The 21,535-nt window shown below is 51.0% G+C and overlaps 1 protein-coding gene across 12 annotated transcripts in view; it reads left to right on the forward strand.

Annotated features, from left to right (window-relative positions):
* The window catches only part of LOC100278777 (uncharacterized), a 51,731-nt gene extending 30,279 nt beyond the window's left edge, over positions 1 to 21,452 (forward strand). For 3 of the 12 annotated variants that reach the window (XR_004849944.1, XR_004849945.1, XM_035959518.1), the window contains 9 exons: positions 672 to 736; positions 1,069 to 1,165; positions 1,792 to 1,851; positions 12,636 to 12,788; positions 20,214 to 20,280; positions 20,367 to 20,477; positions 20,634 to 20,744; positions 20,830 to 21,006; positions 21,079 to 21,452. Coding sequence is in view for 9 of the 12 variants with exons in the window: in XM_035959518.1 (XP_035815411.1) it covers positions 672 to 736; positions 1,069 to 1,165; positions 1,792 to 1,851; positions 12,636 to 12,788; positions 20,214 to 20,280; positions 20,367 to 20,477; positions 20,634 to 20,744; positions 20,830 to 21,006; positions 21,079 to 21,284 (1,047 nt within the window). In the remaining 3 variants the exon portion in view is untranslated. Of the gene's footprint in view, positions 1 to 671; positions 737 to 1,068; positions 1,166 to 1,791; positions 1,852 to 12,635; positions 12,789 to 20,213; positions 20,281 to 20,366; positions 20,478 to 20,603; positions 20,745 to 20,829; positions 21,007 to 21,078 lie in introns of all 12 variants that reach the window. The other 9 variants (XM_020538887.3, XM_035959517.1, XM_020538888.2 and 6 more) reach the window with 7 other exon arrangements.
* The last annotated feature ends 83 nt before the right edge of the window (positions 21,453 to 21,535 follow it).

The following is a 21,535-nucleotide window of genomic DNA, read 5'->3' on the forward strand; positions in this document are numbered from 1 at the left end:
GACGCTCCTCCCCAACCTGGATTAAAACTACAACAATGCCAGGAGAGAGGCCGCCAAATACACATTTATTTCTATGATTCCACAACACCCATGCACCCAACACAATGAGAGTATTGAGACCATCTCTGTAAGGACTATCAACTGTTTCGCTGACTTCTTTCCACCAAACCATGAAACTTCGAGTGGTAGGTTGCGGTGCCAAAGCTTGGAGCCCAAATTGCCTAAGCACCAGGAACCATCATTCTCTAGAGAAGACACAAGTTACAATGAGATGATCGATTGTCTCCCTTTCTTGATCAAAAAGAGGACATCTCTTCGGGTGATCAAGGCCACGTTTTTCGAGTCCGTCCGCCGTCCAACACTTCTTAAGGGCAGCCAACCACACGAAAAAATAACATTTTTCATTAAGGAAGAAAAAGATTCAAATGGGAGAGGCTAGAGTCACCCCACCTGAGCAGAACCCACACACTCCTAGAAAGAAAAAAAGATTATAGACATGCCACAAATGAAATTAATACTAGTTTAATTAACTTTTTTAGACCGAGTTCTAGTTAGTTCTGAAGATTGAACATTTTGTACTATATACATATTACATCTTGCTTTCATTTCTTCCTTCGGTTCTATTGTTAATCCTTTGTATTTTGTAACACATTCTAAGTATTCTCTTATAGGTGGCACAAAGTGTTTTTGAAGCAGGTTTAAAGAGGTTTATGCATGAGCCAGGATATATCCTTGAGTAAGTTTTCTTTTAACCTTTTATAGAAAGTTGTATGGTATTTGAAGATCCGTTCCTCTAGATGTACTTAATTTTCTTCCTTTTAACGAAATGACGCACAGTTTTCCTGTGTGATTCGAGAAAACAAGTTTTCTTTTTACCTTTTCATTGGCTCATTGATAATTTTCTCGCCTAAAATATTCTAGTGTTTTAAACTGCTTGTTCTACTTATGAATATGCATGCCATCTTATATTTGCATATTGGTGATTTGAGAAGGGTTCACACTTGCTGTCACATTATAGTAAAATATAAGCCAATTCAGCGGATTATTGAAACTGATGTTATTATTCAGATACACAGACTTCTTGTGTCGTTTAAATGACGATAGAAATGTACGTGCTTTGTTTGAGAGGGCACTGAGCTTACTTCCTCCCGAGGAATCCACAGAGGTAAGACTTTTGTTTTTGTTAGATGTACTATGTGCGTACTGATGTATTGTGTGTGATTGTCCCTGTATTGGGCCTAGGACCACTTACCTCTATTATAATATAAAACCCTAACCCTAAACCAGGGTTGGGTGATATATTATAATAGAGGTAAGTGGTCCTAGGCCCAATACGTGTTAGATGTACTGTGTGCGTACTGATGTATTGTGTGTGATTGTCCCTGTATTGGGCCTAGGACCACTTACCTCTATTATAATATATCACCCAACCATGGTTTAGGGTTAGGGTTTTAGTTGTCCAACAGTTTTACTTCCTCCTTTCAACGTTACTTTGCATTTTCTTATGCGTGATCTCAATTAGCATCGAGGTCTGCTTTGGCAGTAGCAGCAGCAGTAGCAATAACAATAATATATCATAATTTGACTATTCCCACCCTTTTTGTGTAATCCTTAGTTGATTTAGGAAGTATTGTAGTCATGTTCTTGCATATTCCTTAGAGGTGCAAAATGCAAATAGATAGGTATGGTACCATCACTGTACTTACGGCGGTAAGGCGAGCAAGCAAATGGGATCACCGCCTTAATTTCTGAGTCCGCCACTTATGTCTTTATTCTCATAATCTCATGTAGGTATGGAGACGATTTGCACAATTTGAACAGAACTATGGGGATTTATCAAGCATGCTTAAGGTACAAGGCTCTAAATTAGTTTTGTAGTCATGTGCATGTTAAGCTTGTCATGTCAATGGAAGATGTTGGAATGCGAACCTTAACCCTAAACAGGGCTAGGAGTGGTATTAATAGACTGAGTAAATGGGCCAGGCCCAATACAATGAGGGTGATATGGTAATTACAGGGGAACCCCCAAACCCTAGACGGGTAGTCTAACACCCCCCCGCAGTCACAACTCTATCCCGTACAGATGTTGAGACTGGATCGAAAGTCTACGAATACACTCGACGGTAGGCCCTTGGTGAAGATGTCAGCGAACTGCAGCGTGGTGGGGACGCTGAGAACCCGAACGTCACCGGCAGCGACACGCTCGCGGACGAAGTGCAGGTCGATCTCGACGTGTTTCGTGCGCTGATGCTGCACGGGGTTGGTGGAGAGGTAGACCGCACTGACGTTGTCGCAGTAGACGAGAGTGGCGCGCTGAAGGGGACTGTGGAGCTCGTGGAGGAGCTGGCGCAGCCAGGAGGCCTCTGCCACACCGTTGGCCACGGCACGGTACTCGGCCTCAGCGCTGGAGCGAGAGACGACGGGCTGCCTCTTGGCGGCCCAAGAGACGAGGTTGGCGCCCAGGAACACGGCGTAGCCGGAGGTGGACCGGCGCGTGTCGGGACAGCCAGCCCAGTCAGCGTTGGTGTAGACCACGAGCTCCGACGTCGGGGATGGGCGGAGTAGGAGGCCGTAGTCGAGGGAGCCACAGAGGTAGCGCAGAATCCGCTTGAGCGCAGTGAGATGGGGCTCCCGCGGAGTGTGCATATGCAGGCGCACCTGCTGGACGGCGTAAGCGATGTCGGGCCTGGAGAACGTGAGGTACTGGAGCGCGCCGGTGAGGCTCCGGTATGACGTCGTGTCGGCGACCGGAGGCCCATCGTCCTCAGAGAGCTTCGCCTGAGTGTCGACAGGCGTGGAGCAGGGCTTGCAGTCAGACATGCCAGCCCGCTCCAGGATGTCGATGGCGTACTGGCGCTGGTGGAGGAAGAGACCCTGGGGCCGACGTTCGGCGGTGATGCCGAGGAAGTGGTGTAGGGGCCCCAGGTCCTTCATCGCGAACTCCCGCTGAAGGGCGACGATCGTGCGGTGTAGAAGGTCGGCGGTGGAAGCCGTGAGCACAATGTCGTCGACGTAGAGCAGGAGGTAGACGGTGTCATCACTGCGCCGGTAGATGAACAGGGACGTGTCCGACTTGGCCTCGACGAAGCCGATGGAGGTCAGGTAGGAGGCGAAGCGACTGTACCAAGCCCGTGGCGCCTGCTTGAGGCCGTACAGGGACCGATTCAGCCGGCAAACCAGATCCGGACGGTCAGCGTCGACGAAGCCGGTGGGCTGGCTGCAGTAGACAGTCTCCGTCAGAGTGCCATGGAGGAAGGCATTCTTGACATCGAGCTGATGGATCGCCCAGTCGCGGGAGAGGGCGAGGGAGAGGACGGCGCGAACAGTGGCGAACTTGACGACAGGGCTGAAGGTCTCGTCGTAGTCCACTCCGGGGCGCTGGGTGAAGCCCCGAAGGACCCAACGGGCCTTGTAGCGGTCGAGGGAGCCGTCCGAGGTCAGCTTGTGGCGAAACAGCCACTTGCCGGTGACCACGTTGGTGCCTGGTGGACGCGGCACCAGGTCCCAGGTGTGGTTGGCCAAGAGGGCCGCGTACTCCTCCTCCATAGCACGACGCCAATGTGGGTCGGCGAGGGCAGTGCGAACGGAGGAGGGCACCGGGGAAGCGTCGGGTGGAGTGCTAGACGTAGCAGCTGCCAGGATCAGCCAGTCGACGGGGCGGAGAACGCCCGCAGCACGCCGAGTCACCATCGGGTGGACGTGCCCGGGGTCGCGGTGGATGGCGACCGGGTGGTAAACGGACGGCTCGGAGCGAACCACCGGAACGTCGAGAGCGGCTGGTGGGGCCGGCTCGCGGCGGTGATAGACGACGGCGGGGTCGGCGAACCGGGCCGCGCTCGTCGACGGGCCCGAGTCGGGGGGCGCCGAGGTAGTGGCGTGGCCGCGGCGATGGTAGACGAGTGCGGGGTTGGTGAAGCGAGCCGGGGTCGACGGGGCCGCGCGTGGCGCAGGCGGGGTCGACGGGGCCGCGCGTGGCGCAGGCGGGATCGACGGGGCCGCGCGTGGCGCAGCCGGGGTCGACGGGGCCGCGCGTGGCGCAGGCGGGGTCGACGGGGCCACACGTGGCGCGTAAGAGGTCGTAGTGGCCGCACGAGGAGCAGGTAACGGCGCAAGACGGGGAACCGGAGGTGGGGGAGGAATCGGATCAGACTCGAGGAGGGAGTCAAGATCGGTGGGTGGGGTGGAGCCAGCAAGGGGAAACACATCTTCGTCGAAGATGACATGACGAGAGATGATGATGCGGTGGGAGGTGAGGTCCAGACACCGGTACCCCTTGTGGTCAGGAGAGTAGCCAAGGAATAGACAGCGGGTGGAGCGAGGAGAAAGCTTATGTGGAGCGGTAGCGGAAGTGTTAGGGTAGCAGGCACAGCCGAACACGCGAAGGTGGTCATAGGAAGGGGCTGTGCCGTAAAGGGCGAAGTGAGGGGTAGGGTGGCGCACCGCCTTCGAGGGAAGACAGTTGAGGAGGTGGGTGGCAGTGTGCAGGGCCTCTGCCCAGTAGCGGGCAGGGAGAGACGCCTGGAAGAGGAGGCAGCGGAGCATATTGGTGGTGGTGCGGATCATGCGTTCGGCTCGGCCGTTCTGTGCAGAGGTGTAGGGGCACGAGAGACGCAACTGGACGCCATGAGTGAGGAAGAAAGAGCGAGAGGCGTTGTTATCGAACTCGCGACCATTGTCACACTGCAGAGCACGGACCGGGCGACGAAACTGAGTGGATACCCAGGTGAAGAAGTGTGTGAGGGTGGTGAAAGTGTCTGACTTCAACCGAAGCGGGAAGGTCCAGAGAAAATGGGAAAAATCATCCAAAATCACCAAATAGTATTTATAACCAGAAAGACTGAGTACATGGGAGGTCCAAAGATCACAGTGAACCAGGTCAAAAGCCTGCTCAGCCCGAGAAGAAGAAGTAGTAAATGGGAGACGAGTATGTCGGCCTAACTGACAAGCATGACAGAGACCCTCAAAATGTCCCCTACTACATGAAGGATCTAGACTACTGGTAATCTTGGTCATGGCGTCGGGTCCAGGGTGGCCGAGACGACGATGCCATGTGGTGGAGGAGGTGGTGGAGACCAGGACAGGAGTTGGAGACACGCCGACGGTGGAGGGCTGGAGCGTGTAGAGCGGCCCCGAGCTGTCACAGCGAGCGAGAAGGGTCCTGGTGGCCAGATCCTTCACAGAAAAACCAGAGGGGTCAAACTCAATGGAACAGGAGTTGTCAGTGGTGAATCGACGAACAGAAAGAAGATTGTGAGTGATGTGGGGAGCTACGAGAACATCGTTGAGGTAAAACGGCCCAGAGAGAACCGAGGCACCTACTGAGGTGACTGGCAGAGTGGAACCGTTTCCAACGACGCTCGAGGATGGGTGAGAAGGGAGGGTGGGATGAGAGCGAGAGAGCGTGCCTGTCGTGGGAGTGGTGTGGTACGAGGCACCGGAGTCGATCACCCAGTCGGAGGGGGGTGGGGTCATCGCCATGGTGCTGAAGGCAGCAGCGAGGGAGGCGTTGTCCCAACCACCAGCCGGCGGGGACCAAGGCGTCGAGGTGTGGGTCCCCGGGGGCAGGAGCGCGGGCGGAGCCTGGGGCACGACGGGCACACCGTAGGGAGGCGTCGGGGGCATGCCGTAGTGAGGTGCAGTCAGGAGGGCCGGCGCCGAGGGGCGGGAGGCACTCGGTGCCTGGCCCGGCCACATGGCGATGGTCCCGGTCCAGGGGTTGTAGAAGGACGGCCACGCGTGGCCGCCACCCCGGCCGGAGGGACCACCACGAGAGGATCCACCACCCCCACGGCCGCCCTTGCGGGAGCGACGACCTCCGTCGGTCGTGGAAGTCGGACGAGGGGCCGTCGGGACGGCGGGTGGAGGGCGGGTAGGAGCCCCGGTCGACGGGTGGCCTGGCCCCCCGAAGACGGCTGACCGCTGGTAGGAGCGCTGTAGAGAGCCGAGGCAGGAGTGGGCGCCTCATTCGCCATGGTGAGCTCCTCGAGGAGAAGCTCGTTCCGCACGGCGTGGAAGGTGGGGAAGGGCACGCTCCTCTTGATGAGAGCCTTCAGGTGGCCGTAGCGGGGGCTGAGGCCACGCAGGAGGTTCAGCACCAGGGTGCGATCGGCAACAGGCTCGCCGAGATCGCGGAGAGAGTCAGCCAGGCCCTTCATCTGGCGGCAGTATTCTCCCACGGAGAGGTCCCCCTGAGAGAACAGGTGGAACTGGGCGTCGAGGTGGAGCGCCCGCGCATCCCGATTCCCGAGGAACTGGTCCTCGAGGGCGAGCCACGCCTGGCGCGCAGTGTCCGCCTGGTCGCGGATGATGTCCTGGAGCTCAACGGTGATGGTGCCGTGGAGCCACAAGAGGACAACGCTGTCCAGGAGGCACCAGGAGCGAGGCGGCGGAGCGTCGTGGTCGACGAGGACGTGATCGTCGAGGACGAACCTCCGCAGCGTGAGGAGAACCTGTCCTCGCCAACGGGGGTAGTGGGGAGACGCCGGATCCAACACCACGGACACGAGGGCCCGGATGTTGTGCAGACCTGCGGCCTGAGCGTGGAGAGCAGCGATGAGGTCAGTGTCGAGGTCGGAGGCGAGGGGGTCCTCTGGGGGTTCCGCAGGAGCTGTCGGCGGGCGCCCGAGGAGGCGCTGCGTGGTGGCCATCTGGGTGGTCAGAGCGGCGCCCAGGGCACGCTCTCTCTCCAGGGCGAGGGAGGCGACGCGCTCACGCGAAGCCGTCACTGCGGCCTGGATCGTAGCGAGGGTGTCGACGAGCGGAAAGTCGGCGGCGGGGAGTGCGGAGGGTGCGACGATGGGGCTCCAGGTGGGTGAAGCGAGAGCGGGAAACCCCGGCGGGGAGCCACGGCGCAGGGGCAGCGGGGGAGCGGCGTGGAGTGGCCCGAGGCCGGCGATGTAGGGGGCCCCTCCATGGGCGAGCTCGCTGCTGATCGCAGCAGGGGTGGTGGGGCCGGTGGTGACGGTGGCGGTGTCGTCCATGGCGACGACGGCGGGCAGCGGCACCGGCGTGGGGAGGGCTGGCGCGGCGAGCTGCAGGCGCGGAGCCGGTGCAGTAGGGCGCGGTCGGGGTGGGGCGCAGCCCTGCTGGCCGCCAGAGGGCGTCGAATTGCCGGAGACGGGGCTCTGGCGGCGGGTGCTCGGCTGCTCGGCACGGACGTCGGGGCGGCGCACGCAGCAGGGCGCGGACGTCGGGGCGGCGCTCGCAGCAGGGCGCGGGCGCGGACGTCGGGGCGGCGCACGTAGCAGGGCGCGGACGGGCGCGGCTGCTCGGCGCGGAACGGGCGCGTTGCCAAGCACGGCGCGGACGGGTGCGGACCCTGCGCCGCTGCACGGCGGCGTTCCTGGCGGCGGCCACGCAGGAGCAGCGGGAAGTAGGGGCGGGCGGCGCGCCGGGGAGGTAGAGAGAGGAGCCGGCGACTGGGGGCCGGCGGCGGCTGCTGCAGGGGAGAGGGAGAGGAGCCGGCGGCTGGGGCCGGCGGCTGCAGGGGAGAGGGAGCCCCCGGCGGCTGTAGGACAGGAAACCCTAAACCTAGGCTGATGATACCATGTTGGAATGCGAACCTTAACCCTAAACAGGGCTAGGAGTGGTATTAATAGACTGAGTAAATGGGCCAGGCCCAATACAATGAGGGTGATATGGTAATTACAGGGGAACACCCCAAACCCTAGACGGGTAGTCTAACAGAAGATGCTATTTTTTTGAGTACATGGTCGTGGTTTAAATTTATTTGTTCTCTGTATATGTGATTTGGATGTGTACCATCACTGGTGCATCTTATTCACTATTTTGTAAGTGGCCCTCAAATGAATTGCATTAGAACCATAGTAACCATTTGTAGTTTAGGAAAAATTGTTGGAGAGGACGACTGATACAGTAGATTTTTTTTGAATGACACTACAGTAGAGAACATTAATTTGTACTGTATGGTTTAGTTAGTCTTTTGCTCTTTACTTTTCCAAACTGTTATAGGATTTTTTCTCGAACGTGCAGGAGAGCGGCGCATCATTATATTAAGGAGAAAAAAGGGGATCCAACATAGACTGATACAAAAGAAAAAAGGCCTCATGGTGGCCAAAAAAGAAAATACAAGAAAGGGTCCATATGAAAAACTAAACTACAACAACCATGCAAAGACTGGGGAGCTGATTACAACCCTAGTAGAGGGGCTGATAGGACAGTAATACTCCTAGCCCCTACCATCTCCCAGAGCTCCGGTTCTCCCCCCGCCCTTTTGATGACCGTTGCCACACAAGGAGAGATTTTATCAAAGACATATTGGTTCCTCTGGTTCCAAATGCTCCAGGCTCCCAATATGACCAGGTTATTTAAACCTAGTCTTATCGCTCCTTCTACCGAACCATTGATCCTACTACAACACTCCATGAAGTTCCAATCCTCAATCTGTGTTAGATTAGAAACCCTAAACTAGGGTTGGGTGAATATTAATAATAGTGGTACGTGGGCCTAGACCCAATACAGGGACAATCACACACAATACATCTAACACCCCACCGTCGAAACTCTAGTAACGACAGATGTTGACATTGGACTGAAACTCCTCAAACACTGATGTAGGGAGGCCCTTGGTGAAGATGCCAACAAACTGAGAAGTAGTCGGGACATGAAGAACGCACACATCCCCAATGGTGACACACTCGCGGACGAAGTGGAGGTCGAGCTCGACATGCTTCGTGCGCTAGTGCTGGACGGGCTGGTGGAGAGGTACATGGCATTGACGTTGTCACATTATACAAGTGTGCTCCTCGTCAGCGGATTGTAGCCACGCCGCCTCGGCGATGTCGTTCGCCACTCGCGGCCATTGTTGTATTGGAGTGCCTTTATGGTGACGACGAACTGTGTACTCACAAAGGCAATGAAACTAGTTAGTGTGTCGAAGGTGACAGATTTAAGGTGTAGGGGAAGCATCCACAAATAATGTACAAAATCATCAAATATAACAAGATAGTATTTGAAATCTGAAACAATAACGACTGGGAAGTCCACAATCACAGTGTACAAGTTCAAAGGGACTAGACACACAAGATGATGATGACTGAAATGGAAGACGAGTGTGACGCCCAAGCTGACAAGCATGACACAGAATACTAGGTTCTTTATTGCTGAAAGGAATGGCATGGACGACTTTTGACATGACATCATGCCCTAGATGACCAGACGACGGTGCCAGAGCGAAGAGGTGGAATTAACGCTGAGTGCATGAGCACTGGGAAGCTGTAGGGGGTATAGCGGCCCGAAGATATTGCACCTTAGAATCTCCTGTCGGGACGTTAGATCCTTCATAGAGCAACCAGAAGGGTCAAATTCAATGACACAATTGTTGTCAATAGTGAACCGACGAACATAAATAAGATTCTTAATAAGTCTAGGTGAGATTAGAAAGTAATTAAGGCATAGAGAATTTGTGAGGGAAGTGTTCCCTGCTGCAGTAACAGGAAGTAAGGAGCCATCACCAACAATAATGGAAGAAGGAACGAGATATCACGAAGTAGCTGAATGAGTAAGTGAATGAGGATCAGAGGTCATATGAGAGGTAGCACCTGAGTCGAAGTACCAATTGGTATACTGAGGCTGCTGGAGAGTCATGGTGCTGAACGTCGAGGCGAGCAACTGTTGATCCTAGGAAGTAGGAAATCCAGGTGGCGGATTGGGCGGCGGAGTGTAGAAGCCTGGTGGTGCAGAAGCACCAAGTGAGGGTAGGGGCGCCCCCTGAAGATTACCATCTTAGTAGGCTACAAGGAGGGGGACCCTGTGGCTGCTGGTGTTGGGCGGCAACGCCTGTTGCTGCTGTGCCAGAAGCGCCTGCTTGTGATGTGGCGCAGGTGGACAAGGCCTTTGGTACGATGAGCCAGGGATTGTAGTACGTGGGCCATGGACTATCGGAGATTCCCGCAGCAGGCTTGGAGCCACCACATTTGCGCTCATCCCTGTTGCCGCTCTTGTCGCCTTCACCGCGGCCTCCACGTCCGCCCTTGTTGGATGAGGAGGAAGCTCCATGGCCATCGCCTTTGCCGCCTCCGGAGCCGGTGCCCCCTGAGGAGTGCTGGGTAGGGCCGCCGAAGCGAGCGGGAGTGTCGGTGACGAGAGTCGTCGGAGGAGCAGCTCCCATGGTGAGCTCCTCGAGGGCAAGTTCATCGCAGGCCTCGAGGAAGGTGGGGAAATGATGTCCGTGCCGGAGATGACGACCGACTGGGGCGAAGCGCTCGTTGAGTCCATGAATCTGGTTGAGGACGAATGAGCGATAGGAGACAGGTTCGCCCAAGTCAGGAAGGTCATCGGCCATCGTCTTGAGGCGCTTGCAGACGACATAGAGGTCGCCTTGGACGATGATGCGGAGTTTGGCGTCGAGGATAAGAGCGTGGGCCTCTCGATTCCCGAGGAATTGGCTCTTGATGGCGAGCCAGGTGTCACGAACAGTGATGTCGTAGTCTCTGCGGTCTTGGAGGTCGTCAGAGAGAGTGCCGTAGAGCCAGGAGCGGACGACGCAATCCATCCATGTTCAGTCGAGTGAGTCCGGTGCAGGGAGGTCGCGGAGGATGTGGTCTTCAGGGAGTACTTGCCGAGGGTAAGCAGATACTTTTCGCGCCAGCGAGTGAAAGTACCGGCGTCGAGTTCGAGGACGGTGGGAACGAGGCTGCAGATGTTTTGCACGACGATGACTTGAGCGTGGAGGATGAGCACCGCGGCGGCCTCCTGGAAGAGCATGGCCGTGTGGACGGAGGGCCGATCTTCGAGGGATGCCTCGTTGTGGAAGTCGCCATGGTCGCTAGGGGGAACTAGGTCGGCGGCGACGCGCTCCCGGGCTGCGCGCTCGAGTGCTGCCCAGACACGGTCAACGGTGGTGTCCTGCTCCCTGGCGGTAGCGGCGGCGACCTCAGCTTCCGCCTGCTCAGCCCGTGCCAAGGCAGCGAGGCGAGCTGCTTGCAGGGCAGCGACGTCCTCCTCGAAGACTAGAGCATGGAGCCCACCATAGATGAGGACGGGGTAGGGCCGCGCTTGAGCTGTGCGCCGGAAGATGGCGGTGCCTGGGTGGCTGCACGCCGGAGCAGCGAAGATGGGGGAAGACGGCGGCACCGAGGGTAGCACGCACGCCGGAGAGAGGGCCGCGTCGGGGGCAGCACGCCGAAGAGAGGAGGTGGCGCCTAAGGCAGCACGCCGGAGTCGGCCAGGAAGGATGCCTCGACTGCTGATACCATGTACAAACTTATGAGGAGGCTAGAACTGCATTGATTCATTGCATAACAGGGTAGAGAGGTTACACATATATAGACAGGGATCACAGGGTTTATAGAAACATCCAATCACAGTGATTGATCCTTGCCTAATCAACTCATATACCCTACCTATTCTGGGGAAGGTAATCATTTATCTAGCCCTGATTCTAGCTTACCAAAATTGACTAACACATTGTATATCCCGCACCCAAGCTTTGTTTTTGAAGGCCTCCAATACTGCACATTTCTTAGCCCTCCTTGTACTAACTAAGGCATGTGGTCGAGGAGCAAGGTCCAAATTCTCTGCTCATGAAGCCATCGGTCAGTCTAGAAAAGAGTAGTTGCCCCATCACCAACATCCGATTGCACTGCTACTGCAAAGAAATCATGAACCTTCTCTGAGACTTGAATTTGTAAAGAGGAACAGGGTCTATTAGGTTCTGTTTTTGCTAGCCAAAGCCACCTCATTCATAAGCCCCAACATTACTCCTCAAGGCTAGAAATGCCTAGCCCTCCAAGCTCAAGGGGGCGACAAACTTCCCACGCTACCAAGCAATGCCCGCCTTTTACTTCTCTGCGACCTTTCCATAAGAATGCCCGACGTATCTTATCACTCTCTTTGATTGCCCAGGAAGGCTGTGAGACAGTGGACTAGGGGAATTGGCGAATGATTATTGAGAGCAAGGCTCGAGTACATATAGGCAAGGATGCCCACTGGAATAGGAAACAGTCCAATCAGGGAGATCCTTGCCTAATACAATCAACTAACCATATAGGGAGGAGGCGCAGAAGGCAACAAGCCTGTGCTGCCATCTACTACCAAACAGGGAGGAGGCGCACAAGGCAACAAGCCTGTGCTGCCATCCACTACCCAAACCCAAGGGACCTACCAAACATAGGAAGATCCATGCCTAATATAGCTCATGCTAACAAAGGCAAATCAATAGCCATAGCTAAGTAAATTAACATGCTTGTCAACACAAATTGCACTTGTATTCTTCTAGCTCTTGTCATTAAATCCACCTTCCAATCCGGGAGTTGATCTGCAGCCCTGTCTATACTAAGGCTGAACATGTTCTTTTGTTAACTTCTTTAAAGATAGGGACAGTCCTAGATAGCGACATGGGAAATCAGAGACTTGGCAAGGCAACAAGTTTTGAATGATAGCCTCAACTGTTACAGGATCAGTTGCATGTTTGTTGCAAAGTATGTGTTTGTGTGTTTCATACTGCTTTCACAATAACATTTCCAGTTCCTTCTCAGCTCTCAGTGTTCCCTTCTGAGTCTTGATCTTTCTTACAATTTTTCTTCATGTTTGTGACTCTTATAAGTATTTTCATATTTTCGCTGGAGAACTACAATCTATACATTTATTATACGTAAAAGTTATGTTTTCCTCAGGTTGAACAAAGAAGGAAAGAGGCTCTATCTAGGACATCTGAAGATGCCTTATCTGCATCGGAAAACACACTTCATGACATAGTTTCTCGATACAGTTACATGGATCTTTGGCCATGCTCATCAAAAGAATTGGATTATCTAGCGAGACAAGAGGTGTGCACTATCCAACTTCATACATTAAGCTTCTGCGATCTATACATATATGATTGTGTTTGAGTTCTTATGCGATGATGAAGTTAGCGTGCTAAATGACCTATGTCAGGGCCCAAGAGGGCCCGCTATAGTGCCACTACAGTAACAGCGGCACTGTACCACGCCCTCAGGTTGTTTAGATAAAGATAGACTAGTTTGGGATAAGATTAGATCTAGTGCTTAGTGGTCAAGTAACCCTCTCTATATAAGGAGAGGGATTGTATCAATTAAAGGTAAGCAAGAGATTAGAAGGAAATCCTTTCTCTCTTGTCGGTCGTGGGGGAGAAGGGATTAGAAGCAAGAGATTAGAAGGAATTCACGGCGGCTGAGTTCGCGTCGTACTGCGCGGATGAGGGCGTTCAGCGCCAATACTTCGCGTCGTACAACCCGCAACAGAATGGCGTCGTCAAGCGACGCAACCAGCCAATTGTGGGGATGGCTCGAGCTCTCCTCAAGTAGAGGGGAATGCCGGTTGTCTTCTGGGGAGAGGCGGTGGTGGCAGCGGTCTACATCCTGAACCACTTGCCCAACAAGGCACTCAACGAGATGACACCGTACAAGGCTTGGCATGGGTGCAAGCCGACGGTCTCTCACCTACGGGTCTTCGACTGCCTCGCGTTCACCAAGAAGCTTGGCCACATCGGCAAGCTCGACGATAGAAGCACCCGGTGGTGTTCATTGGCTACACGGAGGGCTCGAAGGCCTACCACATCCTTGACTCAGGAACACAACGTGTGCGCGCGACGTAGTGTTCGACGAAGGGCGAGGATGGGCATGGGACAAGGCGGTGGACGACGACACGACTCTGACGTACGACGACTTCACCATCAAGTACGTCCACTTCGAGGGAGCTGGGGGAGTAGGCAACTCTTCTTCGAGCAGGTCTACCCCAGCCCCCAAGTCTCCACCGACTCCAGTGCCACGCTCTCTAGCTCCGGCTACATCGAGCTCTACACCACCACGCTCTCCAGCAACGACTTCGGCTGTCGCACAACCTCCCAAGTTATTGGGCCTACATGCACCTGTCCTTGTCTCAAAGACCTCAGACGACTATGCATGTGCACCAAACAACTTAACAGGATATGTCCGAGTGTCCCAAGGATCTCGGATAAACACTTACCGCCAAGATCGCAGGATTAAGTAAACACAACTCACACACCAACATTTGTAGCGGAAATTCTTTATTACAAAATGGTTACAAGTTACAACATTTACAAGTTATAACAAGGTTTTAATATATATCATCGGAGTTGATTACAAAAGAAATTGTTTTAAAAAATTACAATTTGAATGTATAAAACATTTATAAGTTTTAAAATACATGCTAGCTTAAGTGACAATCCTCAATAAAGAAGCTTAAGATGGGATACACATATATAAGAAGGCCGAGCCCACCGGCACTTAACATCAATCACAATCAAAGTGACTCGTAACCTGTAGCAACAATGAGAATAAAACCCTGAGTACGCAATTACTCAGCAAGACTTACCCGACTAAAGAAAAGACTCTCAAGGGTATGCTGGTTTGTCGGGAATCAAGGTAAAGCTTACCAAATTTCAAAGACTCGATTTGCAGAAAAGCTTACTAGTAGTGGATCCTTATGCCAAAATTTTACTTTACAAGTTAAGTACTTTTCCTGAATCTCACATTAAGTACTTTACAAGTTCAAGGGTCCTAGATCAGCAGGCCAACAATCAGGCGGTCCTTAAGCGATACAGATGGGCGACCTTTCCTGCTCAACGTCTGGTCTCACATTAAATTATTTCTGAAAACCTGGTACCTGTCAGAGGTACCCTACTGAAATGATGAAGTCATCAAGGCCTTTGATACCTTCATCACTCCAGCCTCTTTTTCTTTGTAAAAACATGATTCATAGATCAAAACATTTTGTTCTTAGTCTATGAGCATACTAAGAACATCTAGCTTTTTAAAACAGGTATTAAGGATGATAATCAATAGTTCAAGGAAGTTATGCAACAAAGGTTTAATTATTGAACTCCTACTACCCTAATGCAGCATATAAGTGATAAAAATTTTAAAACAACAAGGAGGTGGCAAATGCATCGGGGCTTGCCTGGGATAAACATAGGTTAGTGTTTGTTAGACGATGACCACTTGACGATCAGCTTTTGGTCTGACACTTGTTCAGGTCATCCATCCTTAAGTTCTTCCATCAGCATCACTTTGCAAAGAAGCCCACGCTTAACAGCATCTTGTGGTCGACTCAGCTTGGGTCTTCCGCATCACGTGATTAATTAACGTACCTAATTGAAATGTATAATGCACATGATTGAATACGAGCAGGAATAGCACAAGATAAATAATGCTATAGAATAGAAAACTAAACACTTAATGGCGAGGCGCAAAACATTCCCATAAGTAAACGCTAGACATTGATAAATGACTAATCACCACAATCTCGCTTCTTTAGCTCATCCGGATCTAACTCAAACCTTAAACATGGCGTTCTAGTCAATTGGATCTAAACCAAACATCAAATAACAAAAGCCATACATATGTTCTATGTTATCCTCAGATCAACATTCAAACTATACTATTTAAACAAAACGTTACCCACACAAAAGAAACTCCAAACAATCAATTTAATACTTGCTGATTTATGGACAGCAGTACATCAGTTATGTGTTTAGCTCATAACTTACAAGATATTCATCCTAAAATAGTAAACTATGACTTTCTGGAAAGCTTCTGAAGTCCTCTATAACTTTGGTATTATCATCACAACAGGATTCGACTTTAGAAAGGTCAAACAAAACTAAACATAAATTCTGTCCAGATTTGGACAGAATTCGACTACTTCAAAAATCCATAACTGGAGTCTCAAACATCCAAATCAGGTGATCCTAGACTTTTTAGAAAGCTAATAGAATTGTCTACAATTCATTATAAACATCTCAGGTTAATTCAATGCATATAAAGGTCAAAAGACATAAGAAAGGCTTTGCTGTCCAAATTTGGACAGATTCAGAGATCCTACTTCAAACAGCTGTAACTTAACTTATAGATCACCAAAAAGGGTGATCCAAAATTTGTTTGAAAGCTTAAGAAAAGTACTACAATTCTCCTATAATTACTAAGGACTTATTCTCATTTTAACTTAGCCAAACAATCCAATTTTCGAAACCTGTACAGAATTTGGACAGATTCAGAAACTGGACTTCAGAGAAGCATAACTCCTAAACTGCTAAGCTTATGGTCATGAAATTTTTACACAAGTGAGATAAAGAAGTGATCTACAACTTCCTATATAACATTTTTACAGAAAACATGGTTTACTTCATTGAACTATCTGCGCAATTAAAACTGTACCTGCAGCCCTAAACAACAAGAATTCCAGCTTAGCTTCTATTAACTTAACCACACCTTACCAACTCTTTTATCAAAGCATCCATTGCCTAATGGGCATCATAAACAAATCTTTAGATCAAACAATACTTTGGCTTCCTAATACTAATGCACATATTTCATAATATGAACTATACAATACACCATATGCACATGATACATCCATTTCACTATTAAGAATCCACCACAACCTTGCATATATCTAATTAGTTTCATAATACAATACATACTTGCCTTAATTCTAACTTATGTCAGGTAACACATCAACCTCCCACTAGAACGACAACCATATTATTACACCCAACTAAGGATTTTCATCAATTAGCTAAGACAAAACATAATCCAAACACAATCATTATGAGTAATCTAGAGGAAAGACATCCTTTCCTAAGGTCACGATGGAGCAAGACACCGGCAATAATAGGGAATCGGAGATCACACCACACCACACCTGCTAACCACAAAAGCATCATTGATACGTATGTTCAACCATCCATCCATTCATTCCTTAATTAAACTAGCTGGCCAAAATATGAATTTGCACATCAAAACCTAAATCGACTAAAAACTCGCAAGGGCAACGACGAGCATCGACTCCATCCAATTACTACTAGACATATTCACTTTAGCGCACCTGTGCTAGAACAAGAAAATCATCGACTACATCTCTAATCAATCCATCAATCAAATTAATTTGCAAGGATAGTGACGAGGCTCACCAAATTCGAATCGACTCGATATATTCTAAAACGACGATGACTTTTGGCTTGGACCTTTCACCGAACACCTGGTGGATGATGTGCTGAAACATTCCGCTTCATCTCAAATACCCTAAGTGCCATACCTCCACAAAATCACACACATACACACAAATCACAAGTTAGCAATCGACGTCGAACGCTAAAACGACAGAGCTAGAACAGGACCTCACCGAGGGTCGACGACGTTACGGACGGGCTGCGCAAAACATCAAACACCCGACAACGCCAATAGGGCTATCCACGACACAACATTCTACTAGGGCATTTTGTCAAACACCATACGGGTGCGGATGGCGCGGGGCTACAGGGGGATGTTCGGCGGCGAGGGGCTGCTGCATAGAGGTGCGTAGCCATGGGGAAGGAGTAGAGGGGCGCTGGTGTCCATGCCTGGGAAAATGAGGGCGTTGGGCGCTGCAGCAGAGAGAAAGATAGAGGGAGGGGGCGTCGGCTTGGGGAAGAAATAGGGGCAGTGAATGCGAGGTCGCCATGGGAAGAGTAGGGACGGCTGCCTTCGGACATGGGGCGAGCTGAGCGGTGGCGCGAACCAGATGTCGGGCGCGGAGATGAAGACTCGACCATGCACGACGAGCTGCTGGAGGTGCAAGAGCAAGCGCGATCGACGGGGACATCACCCAGGCGTGACTTCAGCGAGGATCGAGCGCAGGGGCACGACAGGGCTAAGGGCGAGCTCGGCGAGCACCAAGGGTGAGGTGGCGGCGGCACCCGCCATGGCTAAGGGCGAGCTTGGGCATGGGGATCAGGGAGGGCGGCTAGGCGTGAAGGGGATAAGGAGAAAAGGGTATGCTGCCCAGTTGAACGGCAACAACAGATAGGAACAAGGAAATTAGGCAATGGAGGATAAGTCTATGGAGAGAAAGAGAAATAGAAAATTTTCCTCTCCCAATCTTTAACCAATAGAATACCCAAATAAGTGAAAAATCTAGGATTTGAATCTGAGCGAGATGCAGACAGGCCCATCAAAACAATATCAATTTTAATATTTTTGGACTACGCTAACATTGGTAGGTATTTTTGGGATCAGACAAATTTCCATAGTTGTAGACAGTGGAACAGATTAATTACGAATACTCAGTTCGGTTCTAGTTATCTCGGTCCAATTTAGTTTTGCAGTAATATTGTTGTCGTCGAGTTCTAATAATATTTGCTTGGGCCAAAATCACAAGAGTGGGTCGGGATACCAAATTCATGTTCTCTTAATCCATAAATTTTTAAACAGACACAAGGCTCGACATTTCGCGAAATAAATACGCGAGATCGATACAGCGTCGAAATTGTGATCCTTTCGAAAGCAACGTCACGCAACGTTTACGTTGGCGACAGGTTGTGCGCTGTCCACACACAGGTTAGCACCTTCCACACGCGTCACGATGTCAGGCCATAGAGAGACACGTGCAACGCAAGCGTGAAAGAATTTCAAACGAAGTTTAAGGAACCAGATTCGATTTCAAGGATTAGAGTTTGGGCAAGACGTCGATGGCTTTTGATACCCCAACCATCCATAACAATCTGATATCAGATAGGTTGGGTTTTGATGTACACCGCATGGCTTTTGATACCAATTTCGTCACGCCGTCGTCCCCAACACTGGCGACATCCACATCGGCAGTCACTGCGCCCAAGGCACTGTCGTCGATGCAGCCATCACCATCTCCATCGATGGTGGACTTGTGGGCCAACATAAGGGCTAATCTCGCAAAGATGCAAGCCTCGCTCCTGGTGGTTGAGCAGGGGTTGTTGTAAATCAAGGCAGCGGAGCAACATGAGCAGCAGCTAGCGTTGGCCGCACGGCACCAAGCGTTGGTGGCTGCAGGATGTGGCGCGTGGCCTTCTAGTGCACCGGCGGCTACAGCGGGTGCGCCGGCAGATGCTCGAGGCAACCTTTGTGGCGGTTGACCTCGGCACACAGGGGCGTGACCTCGCCCTGTTGGACGGCCATCAGCAACCGTGTCGGCCTGCTGTCCCAAGTGCGAGCATGGTGCGTGTCCCGCGGGCGACGAACTTCAACTCTACGACAGCGACGGTAGGGAAGGCGTTCCCCTTGTCATTGGTAAGGGCACACTGCTTAGCGCCACTACATTCTGCTATCGGCCGCCACGAGGGCGCCTTAGCTGGCCATTCTTGCGACCAACTCCAGGTGGCCATCCATGTGCTCTCCTTTCGTCCAGATGGCGTCCATGGGATCCAGGTGGCTACACACGTGCAAGTCCAATGCGTGAGGGTGTCCGCCTTATCTTAAGGGATAAAAAAATAAAGAGTCGCAGTCACATTCGTATTCGGAATAATAAAATAAGTTGAGATGTAAAAGGCTTATTTTTAGGTGTTAGGTTTGTGTCCAGAGGAGTCATCGTTAGGTTGCAGATTCCGGACAACCTGCTTGTTAGGAGGGGTGTAGTGTCAGGGCCCAAGAGGGCCCACTACAGTGCCGCTACTGTAACGGCGACACTGTTGCACGCCTCTCGGCTTGCTTAGATAAAGATAGACTTGTTTGGGATAAGATTAGAATTAGAGATAAAGATTAGATCTAGTGCTTAGATGGTAAGTAACGCTCTCTATATAAGGAGAGTGATTGTATCAATTGAAGGTAAGCAAGAGATTAGAAGGAAATCCCTTCTCTCTTGTCGGCCGTGGGAAAAGCCCCGCGGCTGGCCTCCCCAGCGCCCCTAACCCTAGCCGTCACCCTCTAACTCTAGTCATCGCCCTCTAACCCTTGTAGCCATCTGCCGCTCAGAACAACCTAATTAAGTTATCTGCTTTGAAATCTGAGCTCCGGGTTAAAGTTATACTACAAACTAAAGTATCTAAGCAAATATTTTATCGGTCTTTCCAAGTCAATGTGCAATCCTTAAAAGGTGTGAGCGCCGGGTGAAATCTGTCTGTTTGGATTAAGTTCTCGATAAAAACTTGAATTAAAAAGTTTGACTTGAGTATTTGTATGTGGCATCAGCAGTGATTCTGCAAGTTTCTTGCATCAATCAGATGGCACAAACTAGTAAATCCAGGTGATAGATTTCATGCGTGTGTGTGTATATATATATATATTTAAAAAAACATTATTGTATAATTCATATACCAATAATATGATACACCATGGATGTGGCCCTTAAGCACTCTGTTAATTTGGTTGAGAAAGGTAGTATGTTTTCGTGTTTGATATTTTTTGTACAGAGTTAACCATTGGTTATTTGGTTTCCATGGGGAAGCCTCCCTCACTTACGCCTTCTTAATTTTACTATTGCAGTGGCTTGCGAAAAACATTGTTAAGAAGGTTGAGAAACCAGCTATGTTAAATAGCGGTAGCATGCTAGGTAAGGGGCTTACTTATGGTGGATGCCTTAATAACAAACATGATATATGGGAATGTTGCTGAGTGTGTTTGCTGTCTCTGGCTCAGACAAAGGTGCTGCAGGATTTAGTGCGAGTGCGAGGTTATTACCACAATCTGCCAAAGTTGTTCGTCCTGAGACTTCTCAAATGGTTATTTATGATCCAAGACAGATGAAAGGTACATTCGATCTTGTGTATTAGCCATTCTATTTGCAGTACTCTAGGAAGGGGAAGGGGAATTCAGTTTGTGGTGTGATTGGTCATGAGACATTGTTGTTTAGCTTCCCCCTTGGCTGGCAAGCAGAGTGGGAAATCACCGTGGATTCTTGGGCAGGCCCAGAGTTTGCAGCAACTAGCAGTGGGTACACGAAGGAGGTTGAAGCCACGCTCAAAGTGCTATCGCCGTCGATGGTGTCCTTTATTAAGAATTTGCCTGCTATTGAAGGTACTCACCCCTCTCACTTGCCGACGTCGGCGTAATTTGCATGGGGCATTTGAGTCGATGCTGAAAATACGGAGCACCTTGGCAGGACCATCGCCGGATATCGATGTGGTGCTCAGCGTGCTGCTGCAGAGCACATTGCCAGTTGCACAGAGTGCTGGGAAAGCAGGTGGCGTGAGTGAGCTCTCAGGCGTTGGAAAAACGGGACTGAACCAGAATGGATCTGTCCATAGACCTCCAAGGGAGAGAAGGAAGGACGTGGAGAGTAAGTAACACTGTAATGATTGTTTCTGTTCATGTATACATACTAATGCAACGGAATGGAAACGCAACGCAGGGCAAGGGGCGCAGGAGGAAGAGGATGCGTCGGCGGTGCAGAGCAGGGCAGCTGTGCCACGAGACATCTTCAGGCTTCGGCAGATTCAGAGGAGCCGTGGCCTGGGTGTGGGTGGTGCCGCCGTTTCGCAGTCTGGGTCCTCGGCATTTTCTTTCTCGGGCGGTGGAAGCGCCTTCTCTGGGGACCACTCAGCTAGCACAGATTAGCCTACTCACCAGACATGTTCAACAGCTCAGCTCAAAGCTCAACTGCGAGTAGTGAGCTCAAAGGCTACCTCCAGCAGATTTATATCACATTCCTTTTCTCATCCCCTATTTCAAACATCACTTTGCAAACAATATCATCTATAGTTTCATGTCCCCTATTTTACACTACATGCTGGAGACAGTCTAAGGACATAATGACATACTAGTAGGGTGCCCGTGCGTTGCTACGGCAACTTAAAAATTGATACAAA

Source organism: Zea mays, chromosome 6 (genome assembly GCF_902167145.1).
Source record: "Zea mays cultivar B73 chromosome 6, Zm-B73-REFERENCE-NAM-5.0, whole genome shotgun sequence".
NCBI lineage: Eukaryota > Viridiplantae > Streptophyta > Magnoliopsida > Poales > Poaceae > Zea > Zea mays.